This window comes from Scyliorhinus torazame, chromosome 4 (genome assembly GCF_047496885.1).
Source record: "Scyliorhinus torazame isolate Kashiwa2021f chromosome 4, sScyTor2.1, whole genome shotgun sequence".
Taxonomy (NCBI): Eukaryota; Metazoa; Chordata; class Chondrichthyes; order Carcharhiniformes; family Scyliorhinidae; genus Scyliorhinus; species Scyliorhinus torazame.
The window spans coordinates 370,036,740-370,056,456 of NC_092710.1; the positions used below are offsets into that span (position 1 = coordinate 370,036,740).

Genomic DNA, 19,717 nt, shown 5'->3' on the forward strand with positions numbered 1-19,717 from the left:
ATAAACCCTCAACATTGTCTTTTATGTCTGATGCCACCTTTCTAATGCTTCCTGCGATTCTGGATGGTTCGCAGTTGATTTAAATTGTTTTATTCCTAAGTTATCTATAACTTCTTTTAATAACCTTGAGGTAAAATTTGATCCTTGATCCAATTGTATTTCTGTGGGGAGTCCATATCTAGTAAAGAATTGAAGTAACTCCTCCACAATCCTTTTAGCTGTAATATTACGTACTGGAATGGCCTCTAGAAACCTAGTAGACACATTCATTATAGTCAAAAGATACAGATTTGCACTTTTTGTTTTAGGAAGCGGTCCTACACAATCAATTAGGGCCCTTGTAAAAGGTTCCTCAAATGCTGGAATTGGTATTAAGGGCGCTAGTTTTATCACTGCTTGAGATTTCCCTATCACTTAACATGTGTGACATGATTGACAAAATTTAACTACATCTTTATGTAGTCCAGGCCAATCAAAATGTTTCTGGATTTTGGCTTGAGTTTTCCCTATTCCCAAATGACCTCCCACTGGTACCTCATGTGCAACTCGCACCACCTCCTTTCTATACCCTACCGGCAATACGACTTGATGAACGTCTGCCCACTTTTCATCCGCCTGCATATGTACAGGTTTCCATTTTCTGATCAAGACATCACTTTTACGGTAATAACACTCTGGTATACTCTCAGTTTCCTCTTCCGTATATGCTTTCTGATATATCCATTTTATTTCTACATCTTTCTGTTGTAACTCCGTCAATTTTCCTGAACTAAAAATATCTGCCTCATCCTCCACCTGTTCTTGTTCTTTTTCAACCACCTGATCAAAAACCGTTTCTGATAATTGCACTTCAACTTCATCTTCACTCTTTGATTTCTCCTCTTGTCTTCACCTGTGACTTTGCGACCTTGTTACTACACAATCCGGACAAATCCCAGGATATTCGTCCTTCAACCCTTCAGTTGTCTGATTTTCCAGTGGATAAATCTCCAGGGCCTGATAATCTTCATCCTGCAGTACTTCAGAAATGGCTCCAGAGATCGAGATTAATTGGTGGTCAGTTTGCTAAAATTCTTTCGATTCTGGAATGGTTCTTACAGATTGGAGGGTGGTGAATAGAACCCCGCTATTCATAAAGCCCATTCTCAAGGATTTCATAGCACAGCATTTGGAAAGCAGAGGTACAATCAGACAAAGTCAGCATGGATTTCTGAGAGGGAAATAAATCATGCTCGACAAATCTACTGGAATTCTTTGAAGATGTAACTAGCTGGTCTGATTAGCAAGTTTGCGGATGACACTAAGATTGCAGGAGTTGCGGATAGTGATGAAGATTGTCAGGGAATGCAGCAGGATATCGATAGGCTGCAAAATTGGGTGTTGAAATGGCAGATGGAATTTAACCCGGATAAATGCGAGGTGATGCATTTTGGGAGATCCAACTCAGGTGGGAGCTATAAAATAAATGGCAGAACCATCAGGAGTGTAGAGAGAGAAATCTGGGCGTGCAGGTCCACAGATCCTTAAAAGTGGCAGCACAGGTGGAAATGGTGGTAAAGAAAGCAGATGACATGCTTGCCTTCATCGGACAGGGTATCGAGTATAAAAGCTCGCAAATTATGTTACAGTTATATAGAACGTTGGTTTGGCCACATTTGGAATACTGTGTCCAATTCTGGTCACCGCACTACCACAAGGACGTGGAGGCTTTGGAGAGAGTCCAGAAAATGTTGACCAGGATGTTGCCTGGTATGGAGGGTATTAGCGAAGAGGGGAGATTGAATAAACTGGGATTGTTCTCCCTGGAGAGACAGTGGCTGAGAGGCGACCTGACAGAAGTTTATTAAATTATGAGGGGTATAGATGGGGTGAACAGTTGGAGACTTTTTCCCAGGGAGGAAATGACAATTAAAGGGGGCACAAGTTCAAGGTGAGGGGGGAAAGGTTCAGTGGAGATGTGTGGGGGGAGTTTTTTACACAGAGGGTGGCGGTGGCCTGGAATGCACGGCCAAGTGAGGTGGCTGAGGCAGATATGTTCGAGACCTTTAAGTCATATCTGGATGGGCACATGAACAGACGGGGTATAGAAAGATACAGGCGGTTGGTCGAGATAGGACACGTGACTGGTCCAGGCTTGGCGGGCCGAAGGGCCTGTTCCTGTGCTATACTGTTCTTTGTTCTTGTTTTTTGTTGGTAGAGCTGACCAGGGAGGACCGGTGGATGTGGTTTATTTAGACTTTCTGAAGGCTTTCCACAGTCTCACATAGCAGATTATTATGTCTAGTTAAAGTGTGTGGGATTGCGGGTAGTGTCCTGAGATGGATAGCAGTCTGGTTAGCAGACAGGAAGCAAAAGATTAGGATAAATGGGTCTTTTCCCAATTGGCAGACAGTGAATAGTGGGGTACCGCAGGGATCTGTGCTCGGACCCCAACTGTTCACATTATATATTAATGATTCAGACATTATCTCCAAATCTGAGGGCGGTATGGTAGCCTAGTGGTTAGCACTGTTGCTTCACAGCTCCAGTGTCCCAGGTTCAATTCCTGGCTTGGGTCACTGTCTGTGTGGAGTCTGCACCTTCTCCCCGTGTCTGCGTGGGTTTCCTCCGGGTGCTCCGGTTTCCTCCCACAAGTCCCGAAAGACGTGCTGTTAGGTGAATTGGACATTCTGAATTCTCCCTCTGTGACCCGAACAGGCGCCGGAATGTGGCGACTAGGGGCTTTTCACAGCAACTTCATTGCAGTGTTAGTGTAAGCCTGCTTGTGACACTATTAAAGATTATTATTATTACGATATAAAGTTGGCTGGGAGGTTGCAGAGACAGGCTGAGTGAGTGGGCAGATGCAGTATGATGTGGATAAATGTGATATCAGCCACTTCTGCAGCAAAAATAGGAAGGCAGATTATTATTTGAATGGGTGTAAATTGAGAGAGGTGGATACTCAGCGAGACCTGTTCTTTGTTCTAGCTAGTAATATTAAAGAAGACAGGAAGAGATTTTTTTCAATATATAAAAGGTAAGAGAGGCAAAAATAGACATTGGGCCACTGGAAAATGTGGCTGGAGAAGGAAAATAGGAAACAAAGAAATGGCAGAGGAACTGAATAGTTACTTTGCATCAGTCTTCACGGTGGAAGACACCAGTGGGATGCCAGAGCTCCAGAACCAGGGGGCAGAGGTGATGCAGTGACCATTACTAAGGAGAAGGTTTGGGGAAACTGAAAGGTCTGAAGGTGGATAAGTCACCTGGACCGGATGGACAACACCAAAAGAGATAGCTGAGGAGATAATAATAATAATATAAGAAGCGCTTATTGTCACAAGTAGGCTTCAATGACGTTACTGTGAAAAGCCCCTAGTTGCCACATTCTCAGCCTGTTCGGGGAGGCTGGTACGGGAATTGAACCTATGCTGCTGCCCTTGTTCTGCATTACAAGCCAGCTGTTTAGCCCACTGTGCTAAACCTGACCCTTGTGGAGGCATTGGTGGTGATCTTTCAGGAATCACTGGAGGCAGGAAGGGTCCCAGAGGACTGGAAGGTGGTTAATGTAACACCGTGTTTAAGAAGGGAGGGAGACAGGCGACGGGAAATTATAGGCCGGTTAGCCTGACTTCGGCCATTGGTAAGATTGGTCTGTTATTAAAGATGAGATTGCGGAGTACTTGGAAGTGCATGGTAAAATAGGACTGACTCAGCACGGCTTCGTCAAGGGAAGGTCATGTCTGACAAATCTGTTAGAGTTCTTTGAGGAGTTAACAAGCAAGTTAGACAAAGGAGAACCAGTGGATGTGATTTATTTAGATTTCCAGAAGGCCTTTGACAAGGTGCCGCATAGGAGACTTCCAAATAAATTAAGAGCCCATGGTGTTCAGGGTAAGATTCTGGCATGGACAGAGGATTGGCTGACTGGCAGAAGGCAGAGAGTGGGGATAAAGGGGTCTTTTTCAGGATGGCAGCCGGTGACTAGTGGTGTGCCTCAGGGGTCTGTGCTGGGACCACAACTTTTCACAATATGCATTAATGATCTGGAAGAAGGAACTGAAGGCTCTGTTGCTAAGTTTGCAGATGATATAAAGATCTGTCGAGGGACAGGTAGTATTGAGGAAGCAGGGGGCTGCAGAAGGACTTGGACGAGCTAGGAGAGCGGGCAATGAAGTGGCAGATGGAATACAATGTGGAAAAGTGTGAGGTTATGCATCTTGGAAGGAGGAATGGAGGCATAGACTATTTTCTAAATGGGGAGATGCTTAGGAAATCAGAAGCACAAAGGGACTCGGGAGTCCTTGTTCATGATTCTCTTAAGGTTCAGTCGGCAGTTAAGAAGGCAAATGCGAGACTTCCGGGTGCGGCGATGACCAGCTAAGTCGCACGTTTCAGCAGCTCCCGGTGGAACGGACTTTTGGGCTCTTAATAAGAGCCCCAACGGCAATTTTAACGGCTAAAAGCACTGTGCGGTGAACCAGAAGGGAATCCCCCCTGGATACGGATGGAAAAAGGAGAGGAAAGTGGCCGGATTGCGGTGGATCCTTTAGAGCAGCGGCAAGGAAGGCAAGCAAAAACCAAGATGGCGTCGGAAGGTGGCAGTTTAAGATGGGGCCCTGAACAACACGAGTTTTTGAAACGCTGCGTGGAAGAGCTTAAAAAGGAGATGAAGAACGAGCTGTTGGCCCCGATATTACAGGCGATTGAAGGGCTAAAAGATGAGCAAAAGACCCAGGAGCGGGAGCTTCGGGTCGTGAAGGCAAAGGCTGCCGAGAACGAGGACGATATACAGGGCCTGGTGGTGAAGACGGAGATGCACGAGGCACACCATAAACGATGTGTGGAAAGGCTGGAGGTGCTGGAGAATAATGCGAGGAGGAAGAATTTAAGGATTCTTGGTCTTCCTGAAGGTGCAGAAGGGGCGGACGTCGGGGCATATGTGAGCACGATGCTGCACTCGTTGATGGGATCGGAGGCCCCGACAGGTCCGCTGGAGGTGGAGGGAGCCTACCGAGTTATGGCGCGAAGACCGAGGGCTGGAGAAATTCCTCGAGCCATAGTGGTGAGATTTCTCCGATATAAGGACAGAGAGATGGTCCTAAGATGGGCAAAGAAAACTCGGAGCAGTAGATGGGAGAACGCGGTGATCCGCGTATATCAAGACTGGAGTGCGGAGGTGGCGAGAAGGAGGGCGAGCTTTAATCGGGCCAAGGCGGTGCTTCATAAAAAGAAGATCAAATTTGGAATGCTGCAGCCGGCAAGACTGTGGGTCACATATCAAGGGAAGCACCACTACTTTGAAACGGCGGATGAGGCGTGGACATTTATTGTTGAAGAGAAATTGGAATGAGTGGGTTATTAAAAAAGAACGTTTGAGACAAAGTGGTGGGGCGAATATGGGGGGCGAAGAGGGGGGAAAAAAGGGGGGAGAGATGATTTTTATGTTGTTAATCCTGAGACCCGGTAACTTTTCTCTCTTCCACAGGTTGTGGGGGAGGGAGGAAGGGAGGTGGAGGAGTTGGGGACGTTGGCCATTGGGGGCGGGGCCAAAAGGGAAGCGCGGGCTTTGTTCCCGCGCTATGATAATTATGGCGGGAATAGGGAAGCAGGAAGGAGGGGGCATCGCACGGTGCGAGCCGAGGTCACGGGGGGAAGCCGAGGTCGGCCAGAGTTTGCTGACTTCTAGGAGCAACATGGGGGGTGTAACTACGCTAGTGGGGGATCTAGCGGGGGGGGGGGGGTGGGAGGGGGGGATTTACTGGGTTGCTGCTGCTGGGGAGAAGGGGGAGCTGGTATGGGGTGGGGTGGGCGGGGCGGGGGGGCACCGCCCTGGGGGGGACACAGCTGCGTGGGATCCGGGTGAGGAGCTGGGTAAAAGGGGATGTCGAATCGACAAGGGGGGGGGGGTGGTAAAGAGCCCCCCAACCCGGCTGATCACGTGGAATGTGAGAGGGCTGAACGGGCCGATAAAGAGGGCACGGATACTCGCACACCTAAAGAAACTTAAGGCAGATGTGGTTATGTTACAGGAGACGCATTTGAAACTGATAGACCAGGTTAGACTACTCAAAGGATGGGTGGGGCAGGTGTTTCATTCGGATGCGAAAAACAGGGGGGTGGCTATATTAGTGGGGAAGCGGGTAATGTTTGAGGCAAAGACCATAGTGGCGGATAGTGGGGGCAGATACGTGATGGTGAGTGGCAAATTACAGGGGGAGGCGGTGGTCTTAGTGAACGTATATGCCCCGAACTGGGATGATGCCAACTTTATGAGGCGCATGTTAGGACGTATCCCGGACCTAGAGGTGGGGAAGTTGGTAATGGGTGGAGATTTCAACACGGTGCTGGAACCAGGGCTGGACAGATCGAGGTCCAGGACCGGAAGGAGGCCGGCAGCAGCCAAGGTGCTTAAAGACTTTATGGAGCAGATGGGAGGAGTAGACCCATGGAGATTTAGCAGACCTAGGAGTAAGGAGTTTTCGTTTTTCTCCTATGTCCACAAAGTTTATTCGCGAATAGACTTTTTTGTTTTGGGAAGGGCGTTGATCCCGAAGGTGAGGGGGACGGAGTATACGGCTATAGCTATCTCGGATCACGCTCCACATTGGGTGGACTTGGAGATAGGGGAGGAAAAAGAACGGCGTCCACCCTGGAGAATGGACATGGGACTAATGTCGGATGAGGGGGTGTGTCTAAGGGTGAGGGGGTGTATTGAAAAGTACTTGGAACTCAATGATAATGGGGAGGTCCAGGTGGGAGTGGTCTGGGAGGCGTTGAAGGCGGTGGTTAGAGGGGAGCTGATATCAATCAGGGCACATAAAGGAAAGCAGGAGAGTAGGGGATGGGAGTGGTTGCTGCAAGAACTTCTGAGGGTGGATAGGCTATATGCGGAGGCACCGGAGGAGGGACTGTACAGGGAAAGGCAAAGGCTACACGTAGAATTTGATTTGCTGACTACGGGTACTGCAGAGGCACAGTGGAGGAAGGCACAGGGTGTACAGTACGAATATGGGGAGAAGGCGAGCAGGTTGCTGGCCCACCAATTGAGGAAAAGGGGAGCAGCGAGGGAAATAGGGGGAGTGAGGGATGAGGAGGGAGAGATGGAGCGGGGAGCGGAGAGAGTGAATGGAGTGTTCAAGGCATTCGATGAAAGATTATATGAAGCTCAGTCCCCGGATGGGAAGGAGAGAATGATGTGCTTTCTGGATCAGCTGGAATTTCCTAAGGTGGAGGAGCAGGAGAGGGTGGGACTGGGAGCACAGATTGAAATAGAGGAAGTAGTGAAAGGAATTAGGAGCATGCAGGCGGGGAAGGCTCCGGGACCGGATGGATTCCCAGTTGAATTTTACAGGAAATATGTGGACTTGCTCGCCCCGCTACTGATGAGAACCTTTAATGAGGCGAGGGAAAGGGGGCAGCTGCCCCCGACTATGTCGGATGCAACGATATCGCTTCTCCTAAAGAAAGAAAAAGACCCGCTGCAATGCGTGTCCTATAGACCTATTTCCCTCCTAAATGTAGACGCTAAGAGTCTGGCCAAGGTAATGGCAATGAGGATAGAGGATTGTGTCCCGGGGTGGTCCATGAGGACCAAACTGGGTTTGTGAAGGGGAGACAGCTGAATACGAATATACGGAGGCTGCTAGGGGTAATGATGATGCCCCCACCAGAGGGGGATGCGGAGATAGTGGTGGCGATGGATGCCGAGAAAGCATTTGATAGAGTGGAGTGGGATTATTTGTGGGAGGTGTTGAGGAGATTTGGCTTTGGAGATGAGTATATTAGATGGGTACAGCTGCTGTATAGGGCCCTGATGGCGAGCTTCGTCACGAATGGACGGGGGTCTGCATATTTTCGGCTCCATAGAGGGACGAGGCAGGGATGTCCTCTGTCCCCATTATTGTTTGCACTGGCGATTGATCCCCTGGCAATAGCATTGAGGGGTTCCAGGAAGTGGAGGGGAGTACTCAGGGGAGGAGAAGAACACCGGGTATCTCTGTATGCGGACGATTTGTTGTTGTATGTGGCGGACCCGGCGGAGGGGATGCCAGAGATAATGCGGATACTTGGGGAGTTTGGAGAATTTTCAGGATATAAACTGAACATGGGGAAAAGTGAGTTGTTTGTGGTGCATCCAGGGGGGCAGAGCAGAGAAATAGAGGACTTTCCGCTGAGGAAGGTAACAAGGGACTTTCGCTACTTGGGGATCCAGATAGCCAAGAATTGGGGTACATTGAATAGGTTAAATTTAACGCGGTTGGTGGAACAGATGGAGGAGGACTTCAAGAGATGGGACATGGTATCCCTGTCACTGGCAGGGAGGGTGCAGGCGGTTAAAATGGTAGTCCTCCCGAGATTCCTTTTTGTGTTTCAGTGCCTCCCGGTGGTGATCACGAAGGCTTTTTTCAAAAGGATTGAGAAGAATATCATGAGTTTTGTGTGGGCCGGGAAGACCCCGAGAGTGAGAATGGGATTTTTGCAGCATAGTAGGGATAGGGGGGGGGGCTGGCACTACCGAGCCTAAGTGAGTACTACTGGGCCGCCAATATCTCAATGGTATGTAAGTGGATGGGAGAAGAGGAGGGAGCGGCGTGGAAGAGATTGGAGAGGGCGTCCTGCAGGGGGACTAGCCTACAAGCTATGGTGACGGCGCCGTTGCCGTTCTCACTGAAGAAATACACCACAAGCCCGGTGGTGGTGGCGACTTTGAAAATTTGGGGGCAGTGGAGACGGCATAGGGGTAAGACGGGAGCCTCGGTGTGGTCCCCGATAAGAAATAAGCATAGGGTTGCTCCGGGGAGAATGGATGGGGAATTTGGAACATGGCAAAGAGCAGGAGTAACACAATTGAGAGATCTGTTTGTAGATGGGACGTTTGCAAGTCTGGGAGCGCTGACCGAAAAATATGGGTTGCCCCAAGGGAATGCATTCCGGTATATGCAACTGAGGGCTTTTGCGAGGCAACAGGTGAGGGAATTCCCGCAGCTCCCGACGCTGGAGGTGCAGGACAGAGTGATCTCAAAGACATGGGTGGGGGATGGTAAGGTATCAGACATATATAGGGAAATGAGGGACGAGGGGGAGATTATGGTAGATGAGCTGAAAGGGAAATGGGAAGAAGAGCTGGGGGAGGAGATTGAGGAGGGGCTGTGGGCGGATGCCCTAAGTAGGGTAAACTCATCGTCCTCGTGTGCCAGTCTAAGCCTGATTCAATTTAAGGTGTTACACAGGGCGCATATGACTGGAGCACGGCTCAGTACATTTTTTGGAGTAGAGGATAGGTGTGGGAGATGCTCGAGAAGCCCAGCGAATCACACCCACATGTTCTGGTCATGCCCGGCACTACAGGGGTTCTGGGTGGGGGTGGCAAAGGTGCTTTCGAAGGTGGTGGGGGTCCAGGTCGAACCAAGCTGGGGGTTGGCTATATTCGGGGTTGCAGAAGAGCCGGGAGTGCAGGAGGCGAAAGAGGCCGATGTTTTGGCCTTTGCGTCCCTAGTAGCCCGGCGCAGGATACTGTTGATGTGGAAGGAAGCCAAGCCCCCGGGTGTGGAGACCTGGATAAATGACATGGCAGGGTTTATAAAGTTGGAACGGATTAAGTTCGTCCTAAGGGGATCGGCTCAAGGGTTCACCAGGCGGTGGTAACCGTTCGTCGAATACCTCACAGAAAGATAGAGGGAATGGAAAAGAAGAAGACAGCAACAGCAACCCGGGGGGGTGGGGGGGGGGGGGGGCGGCGGGGGAGGAACCAGAAGGACTTTCAGGGATGTTAGTGTATATGTATAATATGTATAGGTTGCTGTTATAGGTAATTGTACATTGGACTGCTGAATTGTATTTTTGGAGAGTATTTATTTGGGGCAAGGCAGTTGCCACTTAGTTTTGTTTTTTAATTTTGATGTTGTTTATATATTATTTATTTCTTGCTTAAAACTGGCCATTGTTATTTATATTGTTATATTACTGTGTAAAGGATACACAATGTACTGTCATGGTTGGCCAAAAATTTTGCATAAAATATATTTTTTTAAAAAGAAGGCAAATGCAATGTTAGCATTCATGTCAAGAGGGCTAGAATACAAGACCAGGGATGTACTTCTGAGGCTGTATAAGGCTCCGGTCAGACCCCATTTGGAGTATTGTGAGCAGTTTTGGGCCCCGTATCTAAGGAAGGATGTGCTGGCCTTGGAAAGGGTCCAGAGGAGATTCACAAGAATGATCCCTGGAATGAAGAGCTTGTCATATGAGGAACGGTTGAGGACTCTGGGTCTGTACTTGATGGAGTTTAGAAGGATGAGGGGGGATCTTATTGAAACTTACAGGACACTGCGAGGCCTGGATAGAGTGGACGTGGAGAGAATGTTTCCACTCTCCAATTGTCACATCTCCCAATAAATTACTCTCTGTCTCTTCATTCTTTAACTTTACACCTCAACATCTTCACAGAATCATTTCACTGAAATGTGCAGAGTTTATCTGATATGAAACTAGTGATGTGATCAGTGACCCAGATTTATTTGTGAGGAAGAATCTAACACAAGACCAAATGTGTAAATGCATCACCCTCTTTATTTCACAGTGAGAATCCATTCCCAGCAGTTTGAAAAACAAAAGACAAACAAAGACTAGAAGACGATGGATTATTTACTGCACCAGACAAACCTGTGAATGGGTCACCTGTTAACGGGAGTCAGATCTGAATCGATCATTTTCTCAGTCACAGATTCAGTCTGTCGATATTCCCAAAGTCAGCTCCCAGTGTGGGTTTGAGGAGATCTGAATGGAAACTTTATTCCACCTTCAGTCTCTGGATTCTAATTTTAAACTGGGATTCTTTCTCCGGTTTAAGGACCAGTTTTAAGCTGCTTCACACCTGGGTCACAAAACTCCCACTTTCACTTTCCTGACCTGGGCCCATCTGTTTCCTGAACTTGGACTGATCTGAGTCAGACCAAACCGGGTTGAGAAATAACCTTTGTAATCATCCCCACCACAATGTCCAGTGTTTGATTCTCAGGACTGGCAGGAAAAGGGAATATTTTACTGCCCACACAGGATGTTGTCTCCATTAGCAGGTTTCTCCAGTGAGTGACGTGTTCTTCCTACAGTGCCCAGTGTTTATTCCACACAGTCTGTTATATGGTCCATTCCCATTATATTTCAGAGCACAGGACACAGAACTATTCAAACATTGAAGGAAAATCTTCCAGATGATGTGATGAAAATCTCATTATTTTACAAATGGTGAACACACTGTCTCTTTACAGTTTAAACATTCCCTCGTAATTAAATAATTCCATCTGGAACTAACTCCGAGTGAGAGAGCCCAGGAACAGTCCCACATCTGATCACTCCATGATTTCACATTTAGCAGCTTCAATACTCTGTGCTCTGTCACAAATCCCAACTCTTTTCACATCAACTTGAAACATTCTGGTCAGTATGATGGATAAATATGAATATATTCCATGGCTGTGTGAAGATGGAAAATTCTGGAACTATATCTCTCACTAGGACCATCTCAGTCTCAGTCTCACAATTCATTGAAAGCAAGATTACAGAAAAAGCAAATTAGTGCAGTGATTAATCTCCGTTCCCCAATAGAGGGCCCACCACCCGGTACAATTGAGTTTTGCCCTGTATCTGTGCAGTGTGGAGACGTGTTCAGCAATGAATTTGAGACATTGAAGGGAAACCTAATTATAAATAATATTAACGGGAAATAGAGCAGGCGGGACTCAGAGACAGTCAAATATATCAGGGCTGGAGTCACATGTACGGTTAACGTGTGGGTGGACGATCACGTGTTTGCTCCACATTTGGTTGGTTAAGTGAGTGGTTAAGAACATGGCAGGTAGAATATGATGTGGTGATGTTTGGGCTCCTTAGTTAAGGGTGGATGAGCCGAGTTTACTGGGAGTGCATTCCCTGTTTATCAGACAGATTACACACTCGAGGGACAGTGTGGGAAGGTGGAGTTCAGGTCGAAGATCAGCCATGATCTTCCTGAATGGTGGAGCGGATTGAAGAGTCTCTGTTGTTATTTAATTTTCACAACAGACATTGCGTTCCCTCAAAAGGTCCTTCTTGAGGTAAGGAGATTAAACTATGCTCAGTATTCCACATTAAACCCAATGGAAAGTTAAACAGTTTTAGAATAGAGTTAAGCACATTTCACTGTTTGATGCCATGAAAGGTACAGAACCTTCCAGAAGACCTTCATTCTCCAGTCTTCATAACACCTATTTCCATGAACCCTTGTGTGTTCAAATAAGCGATGGCAAAAAATGTGCTATTGAAGGGCTGGTTGTCTTGTTCCAAATCCTTCAGGAATTGAATCACACGTTCTTCAGTTTGTTGTTCATCAACTTTCTTGTCAAAAACCCTGCAACAGGATTAAGAACAGAGGATTTAATTTTTATACTCCTGACAAATCCTGTTTGGAAAGTCGGTTGCCAGGACAACAGGGACAGGAGTTGACCATTCAGCCCATTGAGTCGCCTGCACCAGTCAGTTAGTCCACAGCTGGAGTAAGACCATCGAGAAGCTGGCCAAATGGGCAGACAAGTGGCAGATAGAGTTTAACACAGAGAAATGTGAGGTGATGCATTTTACAGAGAGGGTGGAGAGAGTCTATCCAGACTTAATGGCTCAGTTCTAAAGAGAGTGCAGTAGCAGAGGGACCTCGGGGTGCCCTCCCCTGCCCCCCCCAGGATAGATTCTCTACCCTCTGTTCCCCGCCCGTTCATATATCTGTCTGGATGCATCTTAAATGATGCTCTCGTGCCTGCCTCTACAACCTCCGCTGGCAAAGAATTCCAGGCACCCATCACCCTCTGCGTAAAAACCTTTCCACGCACATATCCCTTAAACTTTCCCCCTCTCACCTTGAAATCGTGACCCCTTGTAATTGACACCCCCACTCTTGGAAAAAGCTTGTGCCTATCCACCTTGTCCATACATCTCATAATTTTGTAGACCTCAATCAGGTCCCCCCTCAACCTCCGTCTTTCCAACGAAAACAATCCTAATCTACTCAATCTTTCTTCATAGCTAGCACCCTCCATACCAGGCAACATCCTGGTGAACCTCCTCTGCACCCTCTCTAAAGCATCCACATCCTTCTGGTAATGTGTCGACCAGAACTGCACGCAGTATTCCAAATGTGGCCTAACCAAAGTTCTATACAACTGTAACATGACCTGCCGACTCTTGTACTCAATACCCCTTCCGATGAAGGAAAGCATGCTGTATGCCTTCTTGACCACTCTATCGACCTGCGCAGCCACCTTCAGGGTACAATGGACCTGAACTCCCAGATCTCTCAGTACATTAATTTTCCCCAGGGCTTTCTCATTTACCGTATAGTCCGCTCTTGAATTGGATCTTGCAAAATGCATCACCTCGCATTTGCCCGGATTGAAATCCATCTGCCATTTCTCCGCCCAACTCTCCAATCTAGCTATATTCTGCTGTATTCTCTGACAGTCCTCCTCGCTATCTGCTACTCCACCAATCTTAGTGTCATCTGCAAACTTGCTAATCAGACCACCTATACCTTCGTCCAGATCATTTATGTATATCACAAACAACAGTGGTCCCAGCACGGATCCCTGTGGAACACCACTAGTCACCTTTCTCCATTTTTAGACACTCCCTTCCACCACTACTCTGTCTCCTGTTGCCCAGCCAGTTCTTTATCCATCTAGCTAGTACACCCTGAACCCCATACGACTTCACTTTTCCCATCAACCTGCCATGGGAAACTTTATCAAACGCCTTACTGAAGTCCATGTATATGACATCTACAGCCCTTCCCTCATCAATTAACATTGTCACTTCCTCAAAGAATTCTATTAGGTTTGTAAGACATGACCTTCCCTGCACAAAACTTGCTGCCTATCACTGATAAGTCTATTTTCTTCCAAATGAGAATAGCTCCTATCCCTCAGTATCTTCTCCAACAGTTTGCCTACCACTGACGTCAAGCTCACAGGTCTATAATTCCCTGGATTACCCCTGCTACCCTTCTTAAACAAAGGGACAACATTAGTAATTCCCCAGTCCTCCGGTACCTCACCCGTGTGCAAAGATATCTGTTAAGGCCCCAGCTATTTTGTTCCTCGCTTCCCTCAGTTACCTGGGATAGATCCCATCCGGACCTGGGAACTTGTCCACCTTAATGCCTTTCAGAATACCCAAAACTTCCCCCTTCCTTATGCCGACTTGACCTAGAGTATTTAAACATCCATCCCTAGCCTCAACATCCGTCATGTCGTCATTCCTGTACCAGCCTCCCTGAACAGGTGCCGGAATGTGACGACTAGGGGCTTTTCACAGTAACTTCATTGAAGCCTACTTGTGACAATAAGCTATTTTCATTTCATTTCATTTCATGTCCCTCTCGTTGGTGAATACCTATGCAAAGTACTCATTAAGAATCTCACCCATTTCCTCTGACTCCACGCATAAATTCCCTCTTTTGTCTTTGAGTGGGCCAATCCTTTGTCTAGTTACCCTCTTGCTCCTTATATATGAATAAAAGGCTTTGGGATTTTCCTCAACCCTATTAGCCACAGATATTTGATGATCCCTTTTAGCCCTCTTTATTGCGGGTTTGAGATTTGTCCTACTTTCCCGATATTCCTCCAAAGCTTCGTCAGTTTTAAGTCGCCGAGATCTTATGTATGCTTCCTTTTTCATTTTAGCTCGTCTCACAATTCCACCCGTCATCCATGGTTCCCTAATCTTGCCATTTCTATCCCTCATTTTCACAGGGACATGTCTGTCCTGCACTCTATTCAACCTGTCCTTAAAAGACTCCCACATTTCAAATGTGGAATTACCCTTAAACAGCTGGTCCCAATCCACATTCCCTAACTCCTGCCGAATTTTGTTATACTTGGCTTTTCCCCAATTTAGCACTCTTCATTTAGGACCACTCTCGTCTTTGTCCATGAGTATTCTAAAACTTACGGAATTGTGATCGCTATTCCCAAAGTAATCACTGACTGAAACTTCAACCACCTGGCCAGGATCATTCCCCAATACCAGGTCCAGTATGGCACCTTCCCGAGTTGGACTATTTACGTACTGCTCTAAAAAACTCTCCTGGATGCTCCTTACAAATTCTGCTCCATCTGCGCCTCCAACACTACTTGAGTCCCATTCAATGTTGGGGAAGTTAAAATCTCCCATCACGACCACCCTATTGCTCCTACATTTTATCTATAATCTGTCTCCATATTTGTACCTCTACTTCACGCTGGCTTTTGGGAGGCCTGTAGTAAAGATGGGCAGCATGGTAGCATTGTAGACAGAACAATTGTTTCACAGCTTGTTGTGAAAACTCGGAAGAATATGACATTTGAAACATGAAAGTAACACTGAGAATGCCTGAGGCTTTTAAATGAAAGGGAGAAGTCCCACAAGGGGTTAACAGCAGCAGCCTGTTTTGAGAGCAGACAACTTCACAGAGGGAAGAAAACAGATAGGAGCTTCATTTTAATTTACAAGTTAGAAAAGACATTTGATTGACTAAAAAACTCTTAAGGTTATATGAAAGGGAACAGTATCTCACAAATCTTTAAGTAATGAATTATTTTATTGAACAATTAGGAAAAGCAGCCAGAATCTAAAGTATAAGATAAGGAACAACTGTTAAGTGTGAAAAGTTGCTGACACTGGTAATAAAGTGAAACAACTGATTTACAAATTAAGAAAACTAGAAGGTGACAAGGTTACATTATAACGTACATCACATTTGAAGTTAAAACCCTTTGGAAGATGGCCAAAGCAGATAAAGTTAGAGTCAGGGGGGATAGCCCGAACAAGACATTAGCTTCACCTGAAGATGACCCGGGTCGAATCGGAGAAAACTCATTGAAAAAGACATAAAACCAAAAGAGTGCGAACTAAGGCACAGACAAATTTATGACATGTCGAGCAAAGCGAGAAAGGTCCAGTCACGGATGGCGAGCTGCTGAGGAATAAAGCTGCACTCGCGCTGTTGAAGCAGCACCACGCGGCTAAACTGCTAAAACTTAGCCTTCGGACTGTCAGGCAGACAATCTGAAGGGTGCCAGGTTCAGAGGTTAAGGGGCCCAAAATGGCTATAAAAACTGGGGAAAATGAGCCGATAATCAGAGAATCTTCCTCGGTGATGGGACAAGCAGGATCGACAGACCGAGCAGCCCAGAGAAGTCAGCAGAAGACCAAAAGCTAAAGAAAACTGATTGTCAAGAGAGACTTGAAAGTCTGCAACTGGACCGAACAAGAAAAGATCCTTTTACCTTTCTGTAAAAGTAGTTATTCTCTTTTAACTTGAAAATAAAGTGAAGTTGAAATTGATAACCTGAAAGAGTGGTTATTATTATTTTCCTGACAAAGTTTACTTTACTTCACTTAGCAAGCTGGACCCGTGTGTAAGTTACGAAGTGGTAAGTGAATAAAATTCTTCTACGAAGATACGGGTTATACCGGGGGATAACTTGAAACACTAGTTTGACCCAAATAGCACCCGCCAAAGTCTGTGTAGGAGTCGGGGAGTGAGAATCCCTGCTCACCATTTAGAATAAATCGACCCTTTTTGGTATAGGGGGAATTCTAAGAATAGTGGGGAGGTAAAAACTATAAGCTCCAGGGTCCCAGGTTCGATTCCGGGTTGGGTCACTGTCTGTGAGGAGTCTGCACATCCTCCCCGTGTGTGCGTGGGTTTCCTCCGGGTGCTACGGTTTCCTCCCACAGTCCAAAGATGTGCAGGTTAGGTGGATTGGCCATGATAAATTGCCCTTAGTGTCCAAAATTGCCCTTAGTGTTGGGTGGGGTTACTGGGTTATGGGGATAGGGTGGAGATGTGGACCTTGGGTAGGGTGCTCTTTCCAAGAGCCGGTGCAGACTCGATGGGCCGAATGGCCTCCTTCTGCACTGTAAATTCTATGATCTATGATAAAAGTCCCAACAATGTTACTGCATCCTTCCTATTTCTTAGCTCTACCCATATTGCCTCAGTGCTCGAATCCTCCATTGTGCCCTCCTTAAACACAGCTGTGATATCTTCTCTGACCAGTAATGCAACTCCTCCACCCCTTTTACTTCCCTCTCTATCCCTCCTGAAGCATCTATACCCTGGGATATTTAGTTGCCAGTCTTGCTCTTCCCTCAACCAAGTCTCAGTAATACCAATAACATCATACTCCCAGGTACTAATCCAAACCCTACGTTCATCTGCCTTACCTGCTACACTTCTTGCATTAAAACAAATGCACCTCAGACCACCAGTCCCTTTGCGTTCATCATCTCTTCCCTGTCTACTCTTCCCCTTAATCACATTGAGTTTATTATCTAGTACTCTAGTACTTTTAGTGTTCAATTCTGGTCGCCACACTACCAGAAGGATGTGGAGGCTTTAGAGAGGGTGCAGAAGAGATTTACCAGAATGTTGCCTGGTATGGAGGGCATTAGCTATGAGGAGCGGTTGAATAAACTCGGTTTATTCTCACTGGAACGAAGGAGGTTGAGGGGCGACCTGATAGAGGTCTACAAAATTATGAGGAGCATAGACAGAGTGGATAGTCAGAGGCTTTTCCCCGGGGTAGAGGAGTCAATTACTAGGGGGCATAGGTTTAAGGTGAGAGGGGCAAGGTTTAGAGTAGATGTATGAGGCAAGTTTTTTACACAGAGGGTAGTGGGTGCCTGGAACTCGCTACCGGAGGAGGTGGTGGAAGCAGGGACGATAGTGACGTTTAAGGGGCATCTTGACAAATATATGAATAGGATTGGAGTAGAGGGATACGGACCCAGGAAGTGTCGAAGATTGTAGTTTAGTCGGGCAGCATGGTCGGCATGGGCTTGGAGGCCCGAAGGGCCTGTTCCCGGGCTGTACATTTCTTTGTTCTTTGTTGTTCTTTGTACCTTACTGGCTTTAGTTGCTGCCTCTTTACTGACCTCTAACTTCCTAATCTGGTTCCCATCCCCCTGCCACATTAGTTTAAAACCTCCCCAACAGTGTTAGCAAAAGCTAACATTGATTCCAGTCCTGCCCAGGTGCCGACCATCCGATTTGTAATGGTCCCACCACCCCCAGAACCGGTTCCAATGTCCCAAAATTCTGAACCCCTCTCTCCTGCACCATCTCTCAAGCCACGTATTCATTCTGACTATTCTTGAATTTCTACTCTGACTGTCTCGTGGCACTGGTAGCAATCCTGAGATTATTACCTTTGTGGTTTGTAACTACTTTTTAAACTTATCTCCCAACTCCCTAAATTCTGATTGTAGGATCTCATCCCGTTTTGACCTATATAGTTGGTGCCTATATGCACCACGACAACTGGCTGTTCACCCTCCCCCTTCAGTATGTCCTGCAGCCGATCTGAGACATCCCCGACCTGTGCACCCGGGAGGCAACATACCATTCGGGAGTCTCGTTTTCGACCGCAGAAACACCTGTTTACTCACCTTACGATTGAATCCCCTATGACTATAGCCCTGCCAGTCTTTCTCCCGCCCTTCTGTGCAGCAGAGCCAGCCACGGTGCCATGAGCCTGGCTACTCCTGCCTTCCCCTGGTGAGTCATCTCCCCCAACAGTATCCAAAACGAAATACCTGTTTTGGAGGGAGATGACCGCAGGGGACACCTGCACTGCCTTTCTGCTCTTTCTCTGCCTTTTGGTCACCCATTCCCTGTCTCCTTCACCAATCCTAATCTGCGGTATGACCAACTGACTGAATGTGCTATCCACGACCTCCTCAGCATCGCGGATGCTCCAAAGTTAGTCCACCTGCAGCTCCAGAGCCGTCATGCGGTCTAACAGGAGCTGCAGCTGGACACACTTCCCGCACATGAAGGAGTCAGGGGGCATCGGCCGAGTCCCTGAACTCCCACATTGAGCACGAGGAGTTGGGAGAGATTGGGCCCTTGGATCTTCCGTATTATGTGTTCTGGAGGGGGTCCTTCTGCTGGCCTGTTTCTGGGTGACCAATGTTGCTGGAAATCGATCTGCATTTTCAGGAGGTCCACCTTCTTTTGTCAACATGGCTCAGTGTTGTTGGACATCTTTTCAATATGACACCAGGGCAGGAGGGCGGACTAAACACCATCCAGGCCTGACCCACTGCTGAAAACAGCGGAAAACACCCAGGTGAATAATTAATGATGGGTGGGAAGATTCGGAGTGTTTTCCGGCAAGAAGCCACAGCAGGAACATTCCACATTCCCACCCACACCACAGCACTTAGTCTCAAAACGGGAGAATCCCGCCCCAGGCTGATGTTGATACAAGAGCTGACAGAAAGGAACATCAATCACAATATATCAGTCACTAAACCCACCTGCTATAGTACCAAACAGGAGGTCCAGTTTGTAATGTAACTGCTGGATCTGTTGGTTCCGGTGGATTGATGACTTCGGGAACTATCAGGACAAATACACTGAATCTTTGTTGTATTTTGCCATTTTTCAAGTATCCAAAAACTCCCCAAGGTGCAGCGAGAGGAATAACGGTACCTGTAGACAGAGAGACACAGCATTTAACTGGGTGATCAGCTTACGGGGAGTAAAAAGTTACAGGTGAGGGGGTAGGGTGACTTTGTTGAAATGTGGAAAATGTTGTGATATCACTTTAAGGGAATATGCAAATGAACAAGTAGCCAGGATGTAGAGCAGCACGTGACAAACTAACTCCACCATCAACAACCAAGAAACAAATCACCCCGAAGCCCTGACAATCGT

General features: G+C 47.1%; 1 protein-coding gene across 1 annotated transcript in view; it reads right to left on the reverse strand.

Moving 5' to 3' along the window:
- Positions 1-10,584: 10,584 nt before the first annotated feature.
- LOC140411237 (heme-binding protein 2-like) overlaps positions 10,585-19,717 on the reverse strand; it is a 35,125-nt gene continuing 25,992 nt past the window's right edge. Inside the window, exons 3-4 of the mRNA XM_072500350.1 lie at positions 19,318-19,492; positions 10,585-12,370 (exon numbers count right to left, since the gene is read on the reverse strand). Of these exons, the coding sequence (XP_072356451.1) occupies positions 12,205-12,370; positions 19,318-19,492 (341 nt within the window). The 3' untranslated portion in view covers positions 10,585-12,204. The remainder of the gene's footprint in view (positions 12,371-19,317; positions 19,493-19,717) is intronic.